This window comes from Seriola lalandi, unplaced genomic scaffold, assembly GCF_002814215.2.
Source record: "Seriola lalandi dorsalis isolate HSWRI2012SDOR001 ecotype SW California unplaced genomic scaffold, Sedor1 jcf7180002054071, whole genome shotgun sequence".
Classification (NCBI taxonomy): Eukaryota; Metazoa; Chordata; class Actinopteri; order Carangiformes; family Carangidae; genus Seriola; species Seriola lalandi.
Window position 1 is genome coordinate 160542 of NW_019524624.1, and position 14387 is coordinate 174928.

The 14387-nt window shown below is 40.2% G+C and overlaps 1 protein-coding gene across 4 annotated transcripts in view; it reads left to right on the forward strand.

The window, feature by feature from the left end:
- Positions 1-14387, forward strand: part of pnpla6 (patatin-like phospholipase domain containing 6) — a 30091-nt gene that overhangs the window by 859 nt on the left and 14845 nt on the right. For all 4 annotated transcript variants that reach the window (XM_087173188.1, XM_023403208.2, XM_023403207.2 and 1 more), the window contains exons 2-19: positions 3463-3551; positions 6235-6288; positions 6624-6711; positions 6807-6889; positions 7042-7133; positions 7253-7393; positions 7643-7802; positions 8579-8659; positions 9102-9230; positions 9386-9466; positions 9729-9864; positions 9984-10058; positions 10921-11021; positions 11428-11607; positions 12816-12893; positions 13345-13550; positions 13851-13982; positions 14109-14232. In XM_087173188.1, the coding sequence (XP_087029314.1) occupies positions 3504-3551; positions 6235-6288; positions 6624-6711; positions 6807-6889; positions 7042-7133; positions 7253-7393; positions 7643-7802; positions 8579-8659; positions 9102-9230; positions 9386-9466; positions 9729-9864; positions 9984-10058; positions 10921-11021; positions 11428-11607; positions 12816-12893; positions 13345-13550; positions 13851-13982; positions 14109-14232 (1989 nt within the window). In that variant the 5' untranslated portion in view covers positions 3463-3503. The remainder of the gene's footprint in view (positions 1-3462; positions 3552-6234; positions 6289-6623; positions 6712-6806; positions 6890-7041; positions 7134-7252; positions 7394-7642; positions 7803-8578; positions 8660-9101; positions 9231-9385; positions 9467-9728; positions 9865-9983; positions 10059-10920; positions 11022-11427; positions 11608-12815; positions 12894-13344; positions 13551-13850; positions 13983-14108; positions 14233-14387) is intronic.

A 14387-nucleotide genomic window follows, 5' to 3' on the forward strand; every position in this document is an offset into this window, starting at 1 on the left:
TGGAGGGAAATGTGAGCTGATGTCGCCCTCTGAGTTCACCTTGGTCAGTACTTTGCTGCCGTTTGTATTAGGGCTAATTTTATTTTCATTTCCTTTTTTAAACGTCTATTTTCCCAAACCATAAGAAGTGTTTCTGAATAGGTATAGTTTAAAGGGAAATTTAACAGTTTGGCTTGACTTCAAAAGTCAAAGGTGACAGGCCAGCTCCAAACTAGTTGAAAGTTGCACATTCATAAACAAGGATATGTTTCTTTGTAGCAGTCATCTTTCACAATCATTAAAGATATGTGTAGGTTATGTTAATATGTGTACTGTCAAACAACTTCCAACTGCACATCATCTTAATGTTAATTGAAACCATAGTCCGTATATAAAAACTGTATCATTATATACAGCCTATACTTAAAACACATTTCATGGACTAGTATTGTTATTGTAAATCTCATGGCTTAGAGTGTGTATTGCATCGGGTGAAAACAGACATTGTTGTGTTCGTAATCAGCCCAGGTCTGTCCCTGGACAGTGGAGTCAACACTAGCTTCATTGTTCACAGAGAACAATGGGAGTAGGCCTGCACTGAGGGAGGCACTGCTAGGAGACTAGAGGTTGGCTACTGTCTCATCTCTGGGGGATAGCAGGCCTGTGCTTTTCTTACAGCATTGTTACCACACACAAGGCAATGTAGAGAAAGATAGATGATCTGAGGCAAAGCGTCTTGTGTAGCAACAACTTTTGGTCAACTTTCGTATCTGGAATGATGAAAGTTCTGTTACAGAGGCTGCTGCACAAGTTACAGGCTAAGAATTTTTTTTACAGCACTAGGGACAACAGTAACAGTCACATACCCAAATCCACAAGCCAGCCTCTGGACTTGCAAATTATGGCTGGCTAATTTGCTAATATTAACTTGACAGACATGTAGCAGGTTAGGTGAACACACATTTCCATTAGTTGACTCCCTTTGTGATTTGCAGCATTATGATATTATTTACAAATGTATTTCACCATTGGTAATATATATGAATAAATATAGATAAAGGGGAATCAAGTCACGTGATGAAATTTTAATAGACACACGATTTAATGTTATAAATGGGTGTTGAACAGAGAATTATTAATGCTAAAGATTATATATTTTGGTTTTGAAACTGTGTGTCCCTTAGGGTTATTTCATGTAACATGACACCCCATCCTCAGCCTTTCACTGATTGCATTTCATCAATATAGCAGTTCAGCCACCCCCTCCCAGTCACTGATGTCATAGATTAAGAAGAAAATACATTAGACCCCAGATGCAGCTGATGCCAGTCTATGTGTTGTTAATTTATATGTAGCCAGGACAATATTAGCACTTTACTGCTATTACTGGCAGATATGTTGTGCAAATTGTAGAAGTCAACACAGTCAGCACAACACATAGTTGTTTTTATTTGTAACCAAACCTCAGATAGATTAGAGCCAAAATAATTAGCTGATTAATTGATTAGCCAACAGAAAAATAATGAAAGTGTTTTGACATTTGAAGAGGTCAGCTTCGACTATTTGAAGTTGTGATGGTCATTGTTTTTGACATATTTTGATCTTACATGACTAAATGATTAATTGATCTATATAAATTAAATGACAAAGAAAACAATGCATCAGTGCTGCCATGAATTTTAAAGAAGCCTATTTACAGTCTATCCTTTGTTTGTGGTAATGCCTTTTCTCTAATGGTTGTGAAGTTTTGTCTATTAGCCATTCAACGCTGGGTTGTTTATGTGCTTCTTCATGCTTGTGCTGTAGCCTACTTTGTATGCCCTCAGCAAACATAGAGTCTGTGTTGTTAGCCAGCTTGTTTTCCCTCCCTCCAGCTTGGCTTTCTGCTAGAGTCGTTAGATTTGGAGTTGGAAATCGGTGGACCTCAGCGAGCTAAGCTAGCATAGCTGTTTACTTGACCATAGACAGTGAGTGATGCTTGTTATCCCAGCTAGAGCACATACGCCTGTGTCAGCTGAATCAGACTGTACTGGCAGATGTGGGCAGGGAGGTGGTATGCTGCTGGCCTGGGTGAACTTTAGGAATTACTACTTCAGTGCAGTAGCTTAGTGTGCAGCATCAGAAGATTGTGGTTATACTCGACTGCCCCCAGTAAGTGTTTAGAGGAGTAGTTGAAGGGAAGGAAGTTAAAATCAAACAAAAATACTATATTTTGTTAATGCAGCAGTTTGTTCAAGAGACTGGCAGTTCAGGGACTCTCGAAAACAAAACGTTCTGATCTTCTACAGCTTTCCTTGTAAAGCCATCAAGTTGTATCCTGTTGAAAATAAACAAGTTCACACATAATAACAAACATACACACATTGAATTGACATGCTCACACATTAATAAGGTTGTGTGAAAAGTATTCCCACAAACCTTTTTTCCACTTTGGTTTCTTTTCATCATATTGTGTTGCCTTAAATGTTCTGTCTGAATCCCCAATACAAGTGGCTCCAATTTATTGGGACAATAAGAAGATCATCCCACAGGGAGGTGAACAGAGAGGGATGGATGGATAAAAGAGGGGAAGAGGTTACCATCTGGATAGGTTTTTATCTGTTATCCCGAGAGTCTGCTGTGTTTGTGTGTATGTGACAGAGACAACAGCCTGGCCCAGTCTCCTCGGCAGTGTGCTACTGTAGGATGCTATAATTTGATTCTTCTCTGATTTTAGTAGTCAGGCAAGCATTTTTAAGGAGAGATTAAGTATGGTTCTTACAAGCAGATGAGCATACACACAGTTTACAAAGGGACCTCTCTGCCCTAAGGCAAGGCTGTGTGTTAACAACTTCATATAGTCTCCTTCTCGTTTAACCACATGTGCTGGTTTCTGTTCAATGGTTTTGCAGTAGCTTGGAGCAGTTTATTGTTTTTCTGCGTGTCCATAGTAACAATAAGACATTGTCTTAATAGTAAAAAGTTAGCTGAGGTAATTTTGTAGTTCACATGGAATGAGAAAGGCCTTGATAGCCAGATGTTGCGGAAAAGCCGCGCGCAAACTCCTGAGTCCTGAGGTGTGAGGGGATGTTTATTGATGTCAAGTTCATACAAGTAAGGTACGCATCTTTCCACAGATGCTGGTGAAAAGTCAGGAACAAGATTTTGATCTCTGTATGTGTTTGTGCACGTGTGAACGTAGGCATCCTTTCGCCTTAAGAGACTTTTTTCATAGCTGATATTTTGGGTTGTCATAGTAGAAAAAGAACAGGCATTGCTAATAACATTAACAATTGCCCTGCTCTATTTAAGTGTCCCAGTAAGCCATGACAGTGCGACAGTGAGCCAGCATGCACAATACCATAACCCTGAAAGTGAAGCACCTAATTGGAATAAAATGGAATACTATACAGTCATCATTATTTTATTAATTATACCCGTGCTTTTCCTGCTGTGAAATGTTAAAATATCTGTCCGTTGAATATGCATCGTCTTTGTTTCCAGTGGCCGTTGATGGACCATCCCTATGAAGAAACAGGGTTACAATGGGACAGAGTACCTCGGAACAAGAGGTCCAAGGAGACAACCCCGAGGTTAGTCTGTTGACTGTATTTATTTGCATTATGATAAAACACAAGGAGTCAATCAAAACCTGGGTATACAAGTATATGTAAATGTAGGTACATGAGTATACCATCAGGAGTTGGTAAGTGGACTTACACAGAACAAGGCACAGTGACTCACCAGCAGCTTTTCATAGCCAGTAAGCCACTTCTCTTGGCTAATATGTTTAGTGATAATAACACTACATAAATTTCAGCCAAAGAGCAGCACACAGTAGAAGAGCAGCTCATAGTAACAAAGATGATAGTCGAACAGCCACAGTCATAGATCATGATATCCCAACAATGAAAAAGCCTTTTCTGAGTCATTTGGGATTTTGAGCTTCTCTTTGAAACAAAGTTATTAAATTATTATTTACATTATTTACTGCAGTAAACTTTCTCTTTGTTTCCAACCAAACATTGCTTCCCCTACTTTTAAAATAACAAAAATCAAACCAAAGCTGTAGATAACTAAACGTATGGAACAGAAAAACCAATACATTGTCTGGAACTGTCTGTGACAATATTGTAGGCATCGCCTTAAAGCTGTACACGACTGCACACATGAACACTTTCCCACTTACACTTCGATTTACAAACTCTGTTGCGTACCACTTGAAACCTTCAGCTTAAGTATATTTCTGTGTGCACATGCTGCCTATGCACTCACCATCTTACAGCCCCATTTTCAATATCCCTAGTGTCCATCTTAGACCTTTTACTGCCAAATAACCCTTGGCTCCTCACACACTAATCAATAACCACTGATAACAGACATGTAGTCCCAGTGGCTGTCAGCCAGAACACTAAAACCCTGTTACTCTTGCTCTTACAATACTGTATCTGATGGCTAGCTAGCGGAACACACACACACACACACACACACACACACACACACACACACACACACGCACGCACGCACGCACATGCACCCACGCAAGGTAACACAAACAACCTTATCTTGGCCACAGGATGTTTCCACTCCCTGCACGACAGTCTAGTTTTGATGAGTAAAGAAGTGCTTTGTTTGATGTTACTGAACTTGCGTGATAAAAGTCTCCTTAATCAAGCCAGAAGTAAAACTACTCTGCTAACTCTGAGTAGGTTCCTTTAATCTTCCTCTGTTTAGCTGCTTGTTTTTGTGTGTACTGTGCATGGGCCAACACTGTATCTGCCATTGCTCACTCTGTGACTGAGTGAGTGAGTTGTAGAGTTGAGTGAGCATAAACATTATGTGTAAAGTCCGCCATCTTGTACAGCTACTTTCAACCGTAGTTCGCTAGCCAGCAAATCATTGCATTATAAAGTGTAGCGAGTTTCATGTGAATAAGCAGATGCTGGAGTCTAGACAGTAAACCAATCTAGACACATTTAAAGATTTTATAGTGAATTATATGAAAGCACAGAACACCTTCTCCCAGTCTGGAGTTCATGGATTTTTCACAGAGAAAGCACCATAAAAGTGCTCTCACTTCTATCACACTGTCGGTATGGTTGTTATTCAGCATCATCCGGTGATGACTGGGGTTTTATGATGTGTTAGCGTGTCAGGATTACTCCAGCAGGTGAGCTCTGAAACTAACTAGGTGGCTAACTGAGGCTAGCCTGAGGGGGGATTTAATTCTGGCATGTTAAATTAGCATTTAACCTTTTTTGTTTCACAAATAACACCATGCAAACACCCAAACACAGTCCAGCCATATACTAAGTTTATACCTAGTCTTGTGAAAACAATGCACCAGGGCATTTCCTTCCTGATCTTAAACATGTGTATCCTTTTTTCTTTTATTTCGTGGTGTCTTTCATGCTTAGTCACATACTCCATACTTCCAGCTCCACCAGTTTTCTTTATATCTTCTTCTCAGTCTATGAACCTTGTCTATAAGTAGAGAAGTTTCATCCCCCCACAGCAGCAGATCATATTGTTTCTAACATATGTCTGTGATTGAAATGAATATAGCCACCCTGCACAGTGGTGGAAGTCAATTTCGATCCGGTCACCCTCTATGTTTTTATGCCTGTTCAGAGCCTGACTGGACTGTTCCCATCACTAGAGTAAGTCAGGAGTTAGGGGAGCTCTTTGTCCTGATATTCAGCACAGTGTGAACTGGAGACTGTGGCCTTTCTGGTGGACTCCAGAAGAGACCAGCCTGATGGGATTTTTATGCCTCTGTGCCATCGTGCCATCTGTCCCATTCATGTGATCTCTTGTTGCTTTTACAGCTTTACACCTGGAATGCTGAATCTATAAATAGTTGTGTCCATGACAAGTTATTATAAATAGGGAACAGAGCAGCAAACTTCTGTGTGGTATACTGTTTATGACTGTGTGGAAAGTGGAAGTAAAGGCCTGGGAAACATAGTTGGAAGCCAAATGCATGAGCATGAACCTGGAGAAGGTCAGATAAGATGCTACATCTCCATTCTCTTCTCTTTTTGTTTCCCAAGCACTGATAGCCAGACATTCCTGCCTCCAGGGCAAAATCCCTTATTCCCACATTCCATTACACTTCAGTGGAATTGAAGCTTTCAGGCCCAACTTCACACAGCATTTTAGTCTGAAAATACCGAAGGAGGTATAGCAGCCATCGGACAAGTTTTTAAGCAGTTAGCATGCTTTTTTTTCTCTTTCAGATTAGTAATGTGTCTCTGTATCTCTCTCTTACATTAGGACGGGTTTAATAACATCAAGACATTTGTGGAGGAGGAACTACAGACGAGCATGGTGAGTGTGCGATGAGGTTTCATCGAGATATTTTGGCTTTTCTCATTGCTTTCATTTAGCTCCTGTTGAGTCACTCCAGCAGGGAATTGTATCACTACCATACATGTTTCACCTTTGCTTAAGTTAGAAAATATGAATTTTAGTTTTGTTCAATATTGTTCAGAGGGCACAAGCAAGCAGATGAAATAATGAATTATACTTAAAAACACATAATAAAACACATAATATATAATTTTTATGCTGCAGCCAGCACAGGCAATTACATTTTGTTGTTATGCAATCTTTGATCCTGTATACGCATCAAGTCTCCTCCTCTTTTGTTCTTTTCTCTTCAGATGGTGGGGATGGTGATTGGTGCAGGCATCGCCATAGTTCTCATCGCCATCCTCATCTTCTTTATCTTGCGGAGGATCCAGCTTCGAAGTCAGTAAATGCATTTCTCACCTTGTGCTGTGAACTTAAAACGATAGTCATGAAAAATGAGGACTTACTAATTTGTCATTTCTTATATTTCACAGACCTAGAAGCTCAGGAGGCACCCAAGTACCGCTTCCGCAAGAGGGACAAAGTCATGTTCTATGGGCGAAAGATCATGCGTAAAGTGAGTGTGTTTGCTGACATGAAATGGAAACATTAATGATAGTTGTGGCTCTGACTCAAAGTGAATCATGTGTCATGTCTGCCTTTCCAGGATAATACGTAATGCAAGGATAATACCATGGGGATAATTTAAACCAATGTATTTCCCAACAGGTCTCCCAGTCTACCTCTTCCCTGGTGGGTACATCCTCTTCCTCTCGACCACGCCTCAAGAAGAAGCAGAAGATGCTTAACATTGCCAAAAAGTACATCTAAAAAAACTCACTCTCATCAATTTCAATTACTGTCATGTGCAGCTAGTAGTTAGCACACTATCCTATCTCCTTATCTCATCCAACTATATCCATGTCTCTCACTTGTGTAGGATCCTGCGCTTTAAGAAGGAGGTGCCCACCCTTCAGGCTAAGGAGCCCCCTCCCTCAGTGCTGGAGGCGGACCTCACCGAATTTGATGTGGCCAACTCCCACCTCCCCTCTGAGGTGCTCTACATGCTCAAAAATGTTCGGTAAGTTCATCCTCTGTGTGATGTTTGTGTAATTGTGTTATTTGCACGAGTAATAAAACATGTGCTCCTACACACATGCGTGTTAGATGTGTGGTTCTGCTGTGAAGCGATTGCCTGGAAGTGCTTATAATCGGATCTTAAAAAAACCTACATTTTTCAGTATGTATGTACAATGCTCATTTGTACACCTGTTGGCTGGTGTGTGTTCACCTCCTAACCAGCTAACCTCTCCTTTGTCCTTGACTGCAGTGTACTGGGTCACTTTGAGAAGCCTCTCTTCCTTGAGCTGTGTAAACACATGGTGTTTCTGCAGTTCCAACAAGGGGAGTACGTCTTCAGGCCTGGCCAGCCTGACAGCAGCATCTACGTGGTTCAGGATGGAAAACTAGAATTGTGCCTTACTGGAATGGTATGCAATCTTGTTTGTGCATGCATACCCATTGATACTGTTTACCTGAGATTTTTAATGAATGTAACACTTGTTTTTATATTTTCGGATTATATGGTCTAAAATGTGTAATAGTGAATACTTGATACAAACTAATGCACGCAAGGAAGAAAATCTATCAAACGGCTTAACTGTGGGATTTCAGGCTCTAACAGATCATTAGCATCTATTAACATTTGACTCAGATAATCTCATTAGGGGGGCTGCCTGTTAGCAAAGGTTACTCTCATAATGACAAATAAGTATCTTAAAGCCTGTTTCAAGGGGCTTTTAGCAAGTCTCAATGAGGATATCAGAGGACATGTGATTGGAACTCACTTCCCCGCTCTATATGCAAATAACCACGTATGCGTTGTTGTTTTTAGTCAAACCGACTGTGACAGACAAGTCCAGGATGTCAGTTGTGTAGGCGGTCCTTCAATGTTCTCTTCAATGTTCAGTTTTTGTTTGTAAATAATACAGTGTCTAATTTGAGTGGTGAAATGTTTCTTTCTGGTGGATTTTGTTCTGTTTTCACTCCTATTTTTGCTGACTATATATTGGTCTTTAGTGAGAGGGTTGCAGTTTTAATTTAACGTTATGTAGAGAGGGTAGGTGAAATAAGCTATAACTTCAGCCTACACCTTTTCGGCCAATATTAGTGTCTTTTTATTTCTCAAGTTCTCAAGAAAAACATTTAGTGATAAAACAATTTCTGTTGCTTGATATGTAAGCTGCTGCTTATTTCTGTCTTCTAGGATGGCAAAGAAAGTGTGGTGAAGGAGGTTTACCCTGGAGACAGCGTCCACAGCCTCCTCAGCATCCTGGATGTCATCACAGTAGGTCACACCCCTTGCCACACACACAAATCTGCACAGACGAGGTTGTCCACACAGGTTTCCCCAACAGACGGACATTCATATAATTCACACACCTTCAGGAATGAGGTGTGGATGTTGGGTCTATTCATTGCCTAACACGAATTCCTTGCTCCTCACATCATTCACATTCACCAGCTGACTCACCAAACCTTATCCACTGGCATACACATTACCCATACATTAATCTTTAGTTGTATTTCAATGAAAATCCTGCATAAATTGGATGGAATCAGTATAACATCAAAGTGTGTCTTAAATAAGGAAGGTTGAAATGACACTGAAGATTTCTGATTTTGTCCACGAATTTTGCCCACGAAAAAACACAAATTTACAGTCCATAAAAACTCACTTCATAAAGAATAAAAATTTTCTGAAGTATCTGTTGTATCCGTGTGTGCAGGGCCACCAGAAGCCTTACAGAACGGTGTCAGCACGGGCTGCAGAGGTTTCCACTGTTCTCCGATTACCTGTAGAGGCCTTCCTCTCTATATTTGAGAAGTACCCTGAGAGCCTGGTGCGAGTCGTACAGGTGAGTTACATACAGTATATTTAGTTTTCCTCTACTATAGGCTTGAAACGTATGCACTCAAAAACCTGAAGTGGTTTCGATAAAGTCACCTGTCTGTTTGCGTGTGATATGTCAAATGACTCTCTTCCTATTCTCGTCCTGTTGTATCTGTTCAGATTATCATGGTTCGTCTCCAAAGAGTAACAGTCCTAGCCCTGCACAACTATCTGGGACTCACCAATGAGCTCTTCAGCCATGTAAGATCACATGCACATGCACATGCTCATATGCACACACACACATACAAAGAGTCCCATGCAAACATCTGTGGGTAATGTGGTTTGGCATTTATGTGGAATTCTGCATCATTAGCCCAATACACACACTGTTTTTATTATGATTTATTTGAGTCACTAAATGCTAATGTTGTTTCTCTCTTTCCTCTCTCCCACCACACACACGAACATACTGTGTGCGACACACAAATCACACTACATACCATTCACATGTCTTCTATAGGAAATGCAGCCCTCGCGTCTGCCACCTCAGTCACCCCACCCAACTCGCACCAGTCCCATCCGCCATGGCAAGCGCTTTGGCAGCCTGACAGTGCCTGAGGAGCATCGGGAAGCTGCCATTAAGGGTGAAGCTACAGGTTGGCGAAAAATGATTAACTCCATTAAAGCTTATAAATATCTTGACTGTCCATTTCCCACAAGTGTTAGTTCTGTGTTTTGTTGCTGGCTTAATGCTATACATTTGATTTATTTACAGGAGGAGAACAAGGGAAGGAGGGAGCAACAGTGCCAACTCTGAGTAGGACTATCTCTATGCCTGTGGACATTGCTGGTGAGGGACTTCTCTCCTGTTCACAGACATAATGGTTTCTTAATGTTCTTTAGTTTTACCAATAAACAGGATACAGTACCATGTGGTGCTATTTTGAGAAAGTGGAAAAATGATTAGCTGAACCATGTGACTGTGACTCCACAGAAGGGTTCAGCACATGTGACCTAAAACCAAATGACTCAGCTCCTGTGATGTGATACCTGTCTACAATACACTGCACGTACCTAATCGTTGGACGTGTTCACACCAGTCATAATCAAAGCATTTTATTCAAGCTACGATGCGCTTTAGTTTGCATCTTTTCGGCAGGTTTGAACAGTTATTCACTTCAGTTTAGCTGCTTGAAAAGACAGGTCTCTGTTCTCTTCCCAGTGAAGCACAGTGCAGTTAGATAGGCAGACAAAGCTACTTCAACCATCTGCAGGTAACAACACGTTAACACAGAGAGATTCATGCTATGAAGATGCAAATGTTGTGAATGAAGTGTGGGCAAACTAAATCAAAGTTAGCTATCTTACTATCGTTGTTACTCTAAAAAGTGAATGCAGGTATGATCACGATAACAATTAAAATCATCAGATGATTTCTGACATTGTTGCTCTCAGAAATGCTTGAAGGATGATTGGCCTCTGACTTAAAGACGGATGTTTTAATCTTCACGGTATCATTGTTTTTAGATGGAAAATTTGATGACAGTTTTAAAACATGCTGCAGATTTTGCCTTTTTTATTGATCAGGCAAAAAGTTATTCATTTGTTCTGTTCAAACATGAAAACCACCCAAAGTTAAGATGTATGTATTTACCTAAACAAGGATAAATGTTTAAAGACTGAAGAGCGCTATCTAAATGTTGTCTGTGCAGGTATACAGAAAGGTCTGAGATCAGACTTTGACATGGCGTATGAAAGGGGGCGGATCTCTGTCTCTGCAGAAGATGGCAACACTCCTCCCAACTTTACTCGGGTGAGTACACTGCAAATCAGATAAGGTTGACTTTATTGATTCACTGACATAGATTTGGGTAATTGCAGCAGCAGCTAAAGTGGCATTTGAGAACACAGGGCACAGGGCATGAATATTAAAAGTTGTCCAGTTTATTAAACACTACGAATATCTAAAATTAAGTGTTTCTCCAGAGCTACTAAAATGTTTTTGTTCTTTTCAACTATCAGTGATTATCTGTTAATAATTTTATCCTTTGAACAAGAAAGAACATCCTCCAGCCTTGACTTTTTGTTTGTTGCTCCCCTCTGTTGAAAGCAAAAGTCTTAGTTAATTGTGTCATCATGACAATTCATGGATGCAGGGGCAGATGTCCTTTTTCAAAATAAGACTCATCAAATATTTTTTTACGTGTACATTATTACAGTCCGTGTCCCAGGACCAGCGGGAGAGGAGGGTGACAGTAGATGAGGTTCCCTCAGGGATCTACCTGTATCCAGAAGAAGAGGCGGGAGTGGACAATATTTTTACACCTATATCCAGTCGATCCAGTGCTGCGCTGTTCGAAGAAGCTCAGAAAGAGGTCCTCAAACTCATGAGGATTGAGGTTTGTTCAAAAAAAATGTCTTCACTAATAGTGTTTCAAACAAAGGAAAGCTTGTAGTTCAAACCTGTTTCCAAAATGCAAATATTTATAAATTTTTGCATATAGGCACCATGTGGAATTAAATCCAGAGAGGATTGTTGAGTAAAAGCTAGTCCTTGTCAAGCATATTTTTTTTCTAGTTTTCTAAAATTAAAGACATGCATTTTGTAGAACTTATTACCGTTTACATCAGAAAAAAGTACATAAATTAAAATGTGTAATGGAATAGTACAAACATAGATTTTCAGTAATTTACATTTTCTTATCATTCACCATTTTAAAAAATACAGCTTAAGAAACATGTCAGCCTAAATCATTGCCCGCTGGCTGTGACCATGGTACTAGATGCATTCTACTGTGATAAATGTTTTTATCAAATCAGTTTCCATATAATCATATTTCTCAGCAACTTCAGCTGAAACAAAGTGAAGCAGGGTTAAAACGTACAGTCAGTGCAGGGCTCTCCTAGTGTGGGACCAAATTGTCATGGATTAAGAAATGACAATAATAGACTCTTCACATTGTTATTATTTATTTGCATGAATGAACACATTGTCGTAGAGTTCCCTGGAGCATCTGTTGACTGATTATGATGTCAAAAGGAGGTCAGTCAGTGGGCTCACTCTAGAGGAGCTGGGCTCAGTCTGTAAATGAGGAGGGAGAGAGGGCTGCAGTGTCAAACCATGGTCTCTGAGGCTGAGACATGAGCTGCTCTTGTCTGTTTGGAAATATATAAGAAAAAGGAGATAACAAAATATGCAATAAGCTTACAAGCATACTTCAAAATTCAGAAAAAAAAACATAATGACAAACCAGCGTCCAGATGCAGTAGATAGCACTGTGGTGACAAAAATTAAACTCACCTTGTCAGTGCTACATCTGTTGTTGAAGTATCCAAATGTGTAGACATGTACTTGATGCAATATGTGGTAAACGCTCTCTGGGCTTCTCTTAGTAGGCATTGCAACATGTAATATTTCCAAACATCATGTTGGTGTAACTAGATCAAAGCATTATCAAGGAAATAAGTGTTGCAGAATTGACTTTTTCTTTCATCCAACGTTGAACAAAGGAGAATGAAGACATTTCATCCATTTTGTTCCTCCACTTTGCCTGTACCATCTTACCTCTGCTGGACTTGTATCTGCTTCCTATCTCCTTAAACCCAGGACCCATCTTTGTTGAATGGGAGAGTGACTCTTCACCACGCCAAAGCTGGAGCTGTCTTAGCCAGACAGGGAGACCAGGTATTGTAAACAAGACATACAGGACCCCTTTGACCCTTTGATAAATGTCCCCCTTTAGCTATATACTGCCCTACAATGGCAGAGTGCAGTAACTACAGAAACAGTGAAGTTGAGAAAAAAGGGTTTAAAGTTTTCATACTGTATAACAGATAGATGGTTTTAATTAGGGTTTTATGGCTTTTTAGGCTCATTGTTTTACCCACAGACATCCGTGCTATAGAATCTATGTAGTTTACTTAAAGCAGATACTGCACTCTGCTTTTGAGAGTGTAATAATTGAGGTAAGATATTACCAAGCAGTGTATTTTCTGTGTATGCTTAGGTTTTTCTTAATAGTAAATTTTGTAATTCATTCACTTGAGCAAAATCTGAATGTGTCAGATAATACAACAAAGTTATTTTCCTCCTCTGTTTTTGCTTTCTCTATCTCTTCCCCTTTTCACCCCTCAAGGACGTGAGTCTGCACTTTGTCCTGTCTGGTTGTTTGCATGTCTACCAGCGGATGATCAACAAGCAGGAAGCTGTCTGCTTGTTTGTGACCCACCCAGGGGAGATGGTTGGCCAACTCGCTGTTCTTACTGGAGAACCCCTGATCTTCACTATCAAGGCCGTCCGAGACTGTACTTACCTCAAGATCTCAAAGTCGGATTTCTACGAGTAAGTCGATTGTCTTTAATGTGGACAAGCCAGACTGACAAGTATTTATATTTAAGCAGGTATACAACCGAGTCTAACATTACATATGAGCTCTCATCAAGAAAGCAACAAATATTCCGCTGCGTGTCCTACAGTGCAATTACACATTCAAGCAATCTTTGACATTTGAATTTCAAATTGATGCTTTCTGTACAGACTGATGGATCTTCCATTCAGTTTTGCAATAAAACATCTACTTATAAGTATTGCATATCCAGTATTTGTCATATCTGTGCTTGTGCTGTGTGTTGCCACCTGCAGGATCATGAGGGAACAGCCCAGTGTGGTGCTGAGTGCAGCCCACACAGTGGCCATCCGCATGTCCCCATTTGTCAGGCAGATGGATTTTGCTATTGACTGGATGGCTGTGGAGGCTGGCAGAGCCCTCTATAGGTACTCTACTTATGATTTTTTTTTTTTTATTGCTACTTTTTGCAAATTATACTTGCCATCACAATATTGTTCATTTACAGTTAATTTGTAACAGTAGCTGTGATGTTTTTCTCTTCATATCTATAGACAGGACGATCAGTCAGACTGCACCTATATTGTTCTGAATGGACGTCTGCGTTCAGTCATCCGCAAGGCAAATGGCAAGAAAGAACTAGTTGGGGAATATGGCAGAGGAGACCTCATTGGTGTGGTGAGAACAGGGCCGTTTCCCTCTCTGTCCTAATCTCATTCTGACTGAGTGTAAAATAAACCTCAGCTATGAAAATGAAATGGAGATGAAAGTTATCGAGTTGCTATTGAGTGGCTTATAGTGTCAGAGCTTGATGAATTACTGTTGCAAGTAGT